Here is an 11509-nt window from a genome sequence, read left to right on the forward strand (position 1 = left end):
ATATATATATATGAATATATATACTGCGGTAAGGGAGATACACTCGCATGTACATTTTTTATTGCGATATCTCAAATCACGACGCGGTGCGGAGAGATACTCACAATAATTAAACTCAAATATAAGCATAGCTCTACTAATATTTTCTTGCTCTTCAACTTTGCTTTCAACATTTACATTTTACTTTCTCGCGGAAAACATGAATCTTTTTATGTTTTTTTTTTTCTATATTCACAGAGAGGATTAAATAATATTGCAGCATTTTATTTTATACATTTTACGCTTTTTTAAATGTCAGATAATTTCGAGTTCGATGGCGAATCATTTGCACTCGCGCTCAACATTGTGAAAGCGACAACGTTACTATACAGTTGAACATAACTCTCGTTGAAAACGCGCGAGGAAAATTAGCATAGCGTCGGACAATGTGGAAAGAAACGTGGCCAGGAAATTAGCACTGGAAATTGCGCCTTGTTGTAACCCGACGCGTCTGACCACGTGGATCATTTATCACTGCAGACATTTGTCTTTAACATTTCCAACAAGGATAAATGTCAGCTCGCTTGACACTTTGTTTTTTTTTTTACACTCAACGCTGCTGTTCAAAACTTCAACCTTACGAGTTAAATAATAATTTTCGAGAAAAGAACAATATGAATTGAATAACCAATTACAATGCATTACTGAAATAAATATTTTAATATAAGTTTCGAGGAGAATTGTTATAAAATTTTTGAACATACAAAGAGAGAAAAAGTAGCTCAATTTAAATGCGAATTTCCACTTGAAGGAATATAAAATATAAACGCCACGTAAATTACAGTGAAGTTTAGGTCTAAAGCGAGTAGAGAAAACGCAGGCCAGATTTTTTTGTCATCAGTACAAAAAAAAAAATAATTCGCGTCCAACGTGCAGTTTTTTTAAAAAATATAGCATATTTTTCTCTTATATTGTCACGAACAATAGTCGACGTACATATATATTACAGATAAAATATTCGCGACATCCGCGCCGAACAACGAATAATTCCCTTTATCGCAACCGATGTTATTGTGACGTGCAACGATCTGGCTAAGCGAGGATCATAAAGCTGAGGGGAAATCCGCATTTATGGTCGTCATCGTCATAAACGCGAACCAGCTATTGTTGAAACACGCATTCTTCACAGTGCTACGATCTTCCAACGAGGGACTGTTCGAAAGCATTTTCTTGCCTATAATCTTATGTTTAAAGCATTGATTTATCTATAATCCTAATTTTATTTGAGACCGCTCATCTCTCTATTTGTGTGGAATTAATTATTAATACTATTGGGTTGAACGGAAAGTTTGTGCCGTTTTTTCGGTCTTCATCTCTTAGTAAAAAATGGAACGAACTTTCCGTTCAACCCAATAGTTCGTTCCATAGGTTTTCGAATACCCGTCAATAGCCGAAAAAACACTTTTCGGTATATTTAAAATTGGTTATTAACTGATTTATTTCAAAACCTATGGAGCGAACTACAATCACTTTGATCTCATTTGAAAGATAATTTAATTCCGAACAAAAAGTTTCCCATATACATGGGTCAAAAAATGCTTCCTTAAGGAGTTAGCGCCCAAAAACTTCTAAAATCACGGTTATTTTTTACATTTTTACAAATATCAGGGAAAGTATGCGTCTTTTAACAAAAAGTACCGAAACAAAAGTTGTAGAGAATTAAATTATCTTTCAAATGAGATCAAAGTTATTGTAGTTCGCTTAATAGGTTTTGAAATAACCGTCGATAGCCGATTAAATATCTTACGTACATTTGAAATTGGTTATTAACTGATTTATTTCAAAACCTATGGAGCGAACTACAATCATTTTGACCTCATTTGAAAGATAATTTAATTCCGATATCTCTTAGTAAAAAACGGAACGAACTTTCCGTTCAACCCAATATATTATTGATTTATATTAATATATAAATCATTAATCGAAATATAAAATATTATCGGAATATACTCGAAATATATTTCATTAACTTTTCATTTCACGATTCTATAATAATTAATAACTCATAGTATACATATATTCTCCCGCAAGTATGTATTATTCGAAACAAAATTAATTCTTATTGCCGTCGAAACATTATCGGAGGAGTGACCACCGCGACTGATTAAATTTCCGCTTTCGAAAGTTCATTTTCTCCTCGCAGACCCAATAAGTCACCCTATTCTTCTCCTAGACTACCCGACCGTTAAATTAATATATCTACCGTCTGATGGTAGCTGTCGCCCTTTCCCGTTTATTGCTGTTCTCCGTGGCATTCTCTTTTAAGATTTGCCTCGGCATTGTCTTGATGAGGAAAATGAACGACATCGGCTCACTTTCTCATTGACAGTTCGCAAAAAAATCCATTGCTTCTGCTACATTCTCTTATATTTAAGAACAATATATTTAGTGTACATTTACTCCCTTACAAAAGCAGCGTTCTTTTAAATATAGCGAGACTAGTTTTGATAAAAACTATTCACGACTGAAAATAGCAATATTAATATATGATGAATCAATTTGATCAGTTGCATCGAATTCAATTTTAATACTTTTGTGAATATATGATAAATAATAAGAAAAAAATCTCAAACATTTCTAGCTTTAGATTAAAAACTGCAAAATTTAGTAGCGCTCCAGAGCAAATATGTACATATTGAGTGAAAAGATTAAAACTTCTGATGATAAGTTTCTCGTGAGTATATATTCTTTTATTAATGCATTTTTTATTTTCGATTGTCTCCTCATTATCGAATCTCGTTGCGTTAATTGGCTCGATTCTACGGGAACTTATCGAGATACGAACAGAAGATGCGCGTTTACCTTAACACTCTCGCGTTTGCGAGAGGTCCACCAGAATGCTAGGATATCGCAATTAGCGACTCTGATGATTGACGATTTAATTGCGACGCGAGGCTCCATTGTCCGATCGAGATACGCGTAGCTCTCTCTCAGGGAGGGATTGCGCTATCGGCAATTTAAGCGCCTTTTCAAAGTACGTAGGAGGAGCAGAGAGAGAATGGACTACGGGCATCGTGTCGCCGATAATTAACCGGCGCACGTCGGAACGCTCCGGAAAGCGAGCACCTGCTATTTCTTTATCGGCGCCTGACGGTAATTAACTCTCTTCGGCGTACCGATAAATCGGCCAATACAAATTCATTATATCGATCCGTGAGACCCCCGATTACATGGACGTAATCAACTGTTAATGCTATTGAAGAGAAAAATTGAAGTTGCACGACTCTGCCATATTTTACGCTATTTAAATCTAGCTATATATAAATTATTATTGATATTTTATCCATAAAATTATGAATTTTGTATCAGATAAAATTACAATCTGGCAAATCTAAATCTTTGGATAAATAAAATTGTCTTAAACGCGTAATTTTATAGAATCTAAATATGATAATAGGAACATTTCTCAAGTCTGTTGCATTTATTCAAGAATTGTTCGTAGAAGAGCTAATCTAATAGAACTTCTTACACACATTTTTCATGGACTGTCGAAGCAATACAGACTACTTAACTCTTGTGTAAATTATCGAACGTTAAAACCGATCTGAAAGCGTTCGATTTGCATTTTGGCCACATTATATATCTAGTGTGCGTATACACGAATGACCGAACATGCTAAACGCGTTAGCGTGTATTTGCCAACTAGTTATACGGCCGCTGACGTTTACTTTCGGGACCTTAAAGTGCATTCGATGCGGCGAGATAATCACCTAATCACCGATCCCTGTAACAACCTGCAAATAAATATCGCTATTGTTATCACGCAACTTCAGGAAGCGAAGAATTCGCGTTATATATAACTCGACATTCTCACACGCTCTTATTGATAATTTATTAATAATAGAGTCTCCGCCAAGATTTATGCAAATCGATCTTGTCGCTTGCGTGGCGATTTCTTATGTAACGTAAGAAACCGAGTTTGCTCCATCACTATTCACGTAATACTCGGCTAGAAATAACAGAATTTATATTTCTATATAATGCGTTTTTTTATATCTGTACTGTTTTTTTTTACTTTTGCGTGATCCAGGCTCTATCTAGTTTTGCGTAGAAACAATTTTGAAATCAACAAAATTATTTGAAAATTTGGGAACTTTATTAAATAAAATATATCGCATCCTCTGAATTTTTTCACATATGCATATATCCACCTTTAGTTTTTTTCAGATTATTTTGCATGAGAATGTTCGAAAATTTATGAGCGCTGGTGAATACTCCCGCTTTTTCCTCTAAGTAGCAATGTAGGGAGAATGTAATTCTGAACTGTCGAGATGCGATAAGAATTGTTACACGTCCCGAAAGTACCTCCAGGCAAGCTCACGTAGGAACACAAAAGACTCCGTTTAAAAATTGAAATGCCACCGGCGGCCTGATATACGCCACTAGCTTTTGTGTGTCCAGAAATTCCCAATTTTGCATGAAAGGTGGATTATTTTTCCGAAAAATGAATAGAAGTTAATTTTTCGCAATCGCACCTATATGAGTCTTTTATAAAAAAAAAAATCAAATTATATTTCAATATGTCTTTATAAATTACATTTAGAATTATTTGAATATTAAATAATATTCAGCAATATTTAGAAAAAAAATATTTATAAATTTAAAATAGAGCGCTTTTTTGTCTCCGTCGTGCTCTTTAAACTCGAGTAGATCCTTAAATCTTCGCAGGTTGGATTATAGAGTTTCTCGCCGGCGGACGTTTTCACATAGTATCCTTGTACAAACAGATGCAGTCAGGTAGCAATGACGTGATCACATTTACGATTCTCTCTCGTAATCATGAGGTTACGTAGTGTCACGCGGTACTACTCGTTATGCAGATACAAGAGCTCGCGTATATGCTTATTTCCGCACTGCCGTTTTGTTCCATCCCGATATGTATCCCCGCTACAGTATTTTCGAAAAGTGTATGTCTAAATTCACGCGAGACGCCATTCGCATTCTCGGTGACACGGTAAATGCGATTTCGATTCGCTTGCCTCTCGTGATTCAAGCCTTCAAGATAACAGTCTGGAAATATTGAAATATTTAGAGATTTCGTGCGAGGCTTTCTAAAGATTTGACAGTGACACACTAATGCCTTTAGACCCGCGGGTGTTATGTTCTAAGAGAATAATTAATAATTTCTAATGTTTGTTTTGGGTACGCTTTAAAGTGAATTTTATAAATTATAGAACTACTCTATTTCCGTCTAAACGTTTCATACAACGGATACAACTTTGTTGTTCGATTGGTATGCATCCTCGTATAAATCAAGACTTAACAAATTTGAATTAGTAAGAAATTACTTTTACTTATTTACTGACAGAATTAAGAGTAGCGTAAATATCTATACATCTTCAACGTATCGTAAAACCAATAATTATTGTACTTTACAACATCCTAACAAGAAAGTCGTTAAACCCCGCCTTTGAGTCCTTCGAGCCCTCCTTTTAAGCTTCTCTTTCAATCCTGACAAATTGCCACGACGTTTTCCAAAGTACCTCCGACACAATCGTATCTTTAATCCACAAAGAGTCCCTCCGGTTTATCGTTTGATATCTTGCTTTTTCTTTCGCGATGCACGTTAGTGCAGAGATTATGTCTCGACGACGTCTCTTGATCACAATCTTGATCAGCGTTTCATCCTGTCCGTTCTCATTATCGCTAGACGACGATGGCTTAATAACGAATTTAACTCGAGAGCTATTCTCGTAAGAGCCGCCATCGATGACGAACGACGACGACACGCGATAAAATGCTTCTTCTACCCCATAAGCGTCTCGCGTTATCATCGTTAGCGTTCTCATCTGACGTTGTTCCGCGTCATTATCTACCACCCGATACTTTAAACTATGGCACATCCGCTATAGGAAGGGAGATTCACCGCCAACTCGAATTATCCTCTTCCCATTTTCTCACTCAAAATCTTATCTCGCAGTCGGGACCTAAGTACTCCTTTCCGCCGTTCTTTATATAGATACGACGAAATAATTGACTTTTTTAAATAATTGCTAGATGAAATTAAAAATAGTGTGATTCGCCTACTATATTAATATGAAAAAAATTATTCTTTATTAATTTTAACATTAAAAAAAAAAATTAACTGTGTAAATGTAGACATCTCTAAACATCTCGTTATTCTTTCCTTCTTTTAAAATATATTATAATAAAATATCAAATAAACTATATCATTTATATAAAAAATATATTGCTCGTTTGTATTTGAAAAATAATTTTTCCAGACTGAAATCGAAATTTATACAGATAGCTCAACTCTTTTAGAAAATATAACATCCCTTTGCATCATTTGCTTTTCGATTGTAATCATACTTGAATTCAGGTAGCAATAAAAATCCTCGGAATCTGCACAAATAAGAACGAGATCCACTGGAGTCTCAAGGTGAATTACGTTCAAGATATACGCCTCATTCAGAGGACACGAGCCTGCATATTGAATCTTTTCACTGACTCGAATACGCGCCCGAGTTCCACCCAATTGAATCGGTGAATGTCTCCAAGTAAAGCAAGGATCCCTCTCCGCGCGAGAAATGTCAAAGTTCAACCACCGTATACACGTGTACGCGTAATGCACCAAGTATACAACCCTGTATCGCTCGATGCTCGTCAGTGTAATGTAATTTCTTCACGTCACGTGTAAACGTCTCGCTACTTTCATTGCCGACATTTTGAATTTGTTTGTGATTAAAAGTGACATGCGAAATTTTCTCACGTTCAATGACAAACTTCGGAAATTCGTCTTTCATCTTTATGATGTTATTGCGACGTTTTATTTTCAAAAACTGAAATATTTCATATTAGTTTTAAGATTACGAATTATTTGACATAATGCAATCAATTATTGCAGAAATTAATCGATAATTATACATCAAATTCAGAATTTAATCGCGATAACTTTAAATAGTAACTTTGATTAAATTCTGTGCCTCCTGTACCTTCCACGGTATGACACCAGTTGTTACCAGTGCAAGGGGGATTTATGAGGGTGTACTAGAATACTAATACGCCGGCGCAAGATGCTCGAAGCGTTTGAAACCGTATATCGCAGGATACTTTTAATTAAGTTTTTATACACTGTGCCATAATATACACTCGAATCTTTAATAACTAAAAACTAAAGGATATTGAAGGAGGAAGCTGTTTTATATGAGAAATTTTCTTTTGCAGCTGGAGCCGCTCCTGAGGAAACTAACCAAAGGTCCAGTTCTGCACACAATCGCCACTCTCTCACGAAGGGTAAGTTCGGAATAGATCGCGTTTAGGGCACTTTTCTTTGCTATAATCAAGTATTACATTATATCGAGCAAAAGAGATTACTGCGTTGTATCTCGAAACAAATCAATACTACTTATTTTTGACAATAAATTAATAAAAACAAATTGAATTTTTACGAAACAATCTTTAAATATTGCAATGTTTTATAAAGAGATGCACGAAGCATCATTTTCGATCAATATCTTTATTATAGAATTGATGCAACACAGTGTGTGCTCGTTAATTAATGCTCTATTTAATTTGTCTAATTGCAAGATAATTGCTTTTTTTCTTTCTCTCTTTCAATTATTTCTATATATTCTGACCGGCTTGTGTCGGCATCCTAAAGTATCGGTTTGAAGAGAACTTTTCAGTATTTCATATCGAGTATGACGCTGGATGATATCCCTCACGGTGGCATTTACACGGCGGATTTGGGCATGATACTTTTTAATATCACGCTCTGTGTCCACCGATGTTTCTGTGGCTTTTTTGAGAGGACAACTTGAACATCTATTGGTAGTACAAATAGTGACTCAGTCATATACAAACATACAGGCTAGTTTTTATACGACAGATCTGAAAAACACTTGACATTTCAAACACATTGTATTTTTAAGATGCAGAAGAATAATAAAACTTTGAATGAAAGAGAGATTGAGTGAGAGATGATATTCTATGACATGATAGTATCATTATATACATATATATATATTAATATATTTTATTGTCACACAGATTATAGTCACAGATCTGCTTAAAGTATTAAAAATGAAAATTAATAACGATTTAATTATCTTTAAGCAGACATATTTGTATTTTTTTTATGTTTCTTTCTGTATCTCTATCGATATATAAACGTTACATATTTAGGATGCATTACATTTATTATTTTGAAAAAATTTGTGAAATTGTTATAAAATTATAAAATTTCTCTCTCTCTCTCTCTCTCTATAATTAATTCGGAAAATAATTAGAACCATTTTGTGAAATTACACGAGAATAACCAATTTGCAAAGTATCTCGGATAAATTCAAAGTTTTCGGTGAATTCTTACAGAAACATTTATAGATTGCTATGTCACCGATATTCCATAGTCGATAACGATATTAATCTCACGCGGGAAACCACTTTCCAATCCGTGGTGGCATCGAATGCGCTATCGAATCGCGACAAATCCAAAGTACGACTTCTGGGTTGCGGTAGATAACGAATGCAATTCTCCCAGTTCGATTGGCAAAACGACCAAATGGATTTAATAATATCTAAATTGCATCCCGCGCTTTTGCGAGAGAAGCCGTTAGTTTAATCAATTGCGAAAAGCAACCACAAAATTGTTAATAAATTCTTCATTTGGCGCTCGTGGCAATGCATCGAAAATTTAATTCGAATAAAGGAAAGGACCCGTAATTTACTGCACGATGTGTAATTTGATACGTCTCAATGACTGACATAAATAAATCTGGATTAATGAGTTCAATGCGTTGAACAAATATATATCTGTATGTGTGTAACTCGGGTAATTTATTAAATATGATATTAATTTACACACATCCCATACACATATTTATAATTATATGTAGTTGAAAATATAATGGTATTCATATAATATTTTTTAAAGCTAATGTTATCAGAATAAAATGCGAGGGAAGAAAATGAAAAAATATCGCTTCCAGGGGAAATATTCGTATATATCTTTCCTCGAACCGCTTGTTCCCGTTTGAAAACTGGCGAGATACTTTAAAAAAAAAAAAGTGTTTGAAGCACCTTTATTTAACCAGAAGACGGGGAATTGTTGAGAATTTAAATTCGAAATGTAAACGACGCTCAGGAAGCACACTTGCTCATTAAATATTAGTAAAACACTAGCATTCCTTCGCGGATGAGAAACGCAGATAATTTCAAACGTCATCCACCTTCTTGACCTCCATTAAAATCGCGTATACACGATTTCTATGATCAAAAAATTTTAGTTTTTTTTCATAAAATATTTTAAATACAATATAATCAATGAATAAAAACTAATGACATAAAATCTAAAAAAATCTAAATGCATAAAATGTAAAAAATCAAATCTAAAATGCTAATACATGTGTTAACTAAAAATATAAAAATTATAAGAAATTAATGTAACTTAAAACAAAAATGTTATTAAAATTATCTTGATATATCTAAAAGTATAAAAGATGTAGATTTATTTATAGCGATATTTTTTTTCTCTAGATATGTATTTATAAGAGTATTATCGCGTCAACCTACGCGATAATTATCGCTTCGACAAATGAAAGACACGATCATCGAAGAGAACCTCATCGTTATTCAAGACGCGCGTCAACATTTCCTCATAAAATGTCATAGATCATTCATGTACCTTAAAATCCGCGCGTATCTGTTTGCATTCTATACCGCCACTCGAGCAAGGTTGACGAGATAGAATAGTCGAACGGATGAATGGTGGATTCGAGAGGAAAAGCCGGAGGTGGAAAGAAGAGAAAGGTGTAGGAGGAGGAAGATGGAAAGACACACAATCTTCGTGGAGAAGACGGCAAGAGATGGGAGAGACGGATCCCATTGTTTCCCGACCCACTTCCACACGAAGGGAGATTAACAGAGCCGTGTGTATCCACCGACGGATTTTCCGGCGTTTGAGCCTCCAAGATGGAGGCTGCAACTGCAGCTGTATGATAGATACACCGACTCAAACAAGTGCATCCCTTCGGGCGACGGCATGCGACATACTTGTGTCCCATTCGTTAAATTGTCTCTGTTACCGTATTGTCTATCCATTCGTTTCAAAATTGCGGATACTGTAAACCTCGTCGCGGGAGTGAATTTTAACGAATACTGGTCTAAAAGAATACCGCGCGCGATGCAGAAGATTACTTATCGTATTCAGAAATTCTTTTACGCAGTCGCGTTCATTAATGAGCAGTTTTTTTTCAATCTTGTTAAACCTAAACAGATCTATAGTTTAATTACATCTTCTTCTTTTCATTTTCTCTGAACTTATCATTTCTAAATTAAAATGTATTTTTCTCTGGAAGTTAGTGAATATATTGAATTAATATTACTATGCAAACTTTTTTAAATGCTACTTTGCAGTTTATTCTTACCATTTTAATTTCTTATTCAACTCAATCTTTTCGCGCACTGTACTTAACGCACACATGCTGTTTTTCATTTGCTATTCCGTCCCATTCGTCAAAAACGGGAGAATTAATAGCGATATCGTGCAGAGGACAGGTTTCAGAGAGATGAATGGATCAGCCCGCATTGTATGTCGATGCGTTTTCGAACAACGGAAGATTTACTGCTCCAGAAACTGCATGCAATACTGGACGATGCATTTTGCTCGATTATCCTCCGACGAAATGACGATATATCTATGCTCCAACGTCTTTCGAAGTTCTTTACTTTTCACAATCGACGGACGAAATCTTTTTGATCAGGGTAATGGACGGAAGAGAAGAGAATCGAAACACGAGCTTTTTTTCTTTTAATCTTCAAGAGTGCGATTATGTAGGATGCGATTGTGTACATAGTTTTTTGTATCGTATTAATTTAATGTTGATTATATAATTGCAAAATGTCGGTTCAAAATCAATTATAGGAGTCTTAGAAATTCCAATCATTTTTAATGTAGTCTTTAAAAAATGAATTATTGATAAAAGTACAATGTGGTACACAGGTGCGAACGATAAAATGTTTCTGCTTCCATAATCCATGAATTCGCAAAGTTGGAGAATAGATATTTGACATTTTTCCCATAAATGATTAAGTGAAACAGATACAATAATACATATTGAACCATGTGATTTGTACATTATGTATTTCTCGATTCTTTAATTTTTAATTTTTAAACGCTCTATCCTCGAACAATTATCTACAATTTTATTGAATATCGAATTTTCTCAGTAACTCGATACGAGTACATCTTCCGAATTGTATTTGCATAAATCTTCCTAACTTTTTTCTTCGATAAAAAAAAAGACATTCAATCGCACGCTATTTGGAAAAATCCAACGCTGCTTTCATCGAGAATTCTCTTCTGCATATTTGCGATATGATCTCATATTTATATAGATTCATCAAAACATTCTTTTATATCATATCTCGTCTTCCGTTTTCTCTTTCTCGCTTTCGTTGGATTCCACGTCCACATTATTAATGACATGTCCAATTATTAGCGATGTGCCCACTCTACTTTCGCACTCTT

The 11509-nt window shown here is 34.7% G+C and overlaps 1 protein-coding gene across 28 annotated transcripts in view; it reads left to right on the forward strand.

Annotated features, from left to right (window-relative positions):
• Positions 1–11509, forward strand: part of LOC115242508 (MAP7 domain-containing protein 2-like) — a 142951-nt gene that overhangs the window by 111720 nt on the left and 19722 nt on the right. For 27 of the 28 annotated variants that reach the window (XM_029818868.1, XM_029818870.1, XM_029818860.1 and 24 more), the window contains one exon: positions 7207–7275. The exons of the other annotated variant lie outside the window; for it this stretch is intronic. In XM_029818868.1, the coding sequence (XP_029674728.1) occupies positions 7207–7275 (69 nt within the window). The remainder of the gene's footprint in view (positions 1–7206; positions 7276–11509) is intronic. 28 annotated transcript variants of the gene reach the window in all.

The sequence above is a fragment of the Formica exsecta genome, unplaced genomic scaffold (assembly GCF_003651465.1).
Source record: "Formica exsecta isolate Colony F162 unplaced genomic scaffold, ASM365146v1 scaffold60, whole genome shotgun sequence".
Lineage (NCBI taxonomy): Eukaryota > Metazoa > Arthropoda > Insecta > Hymenoptera > Formicidae > Formica > Formica exsecta.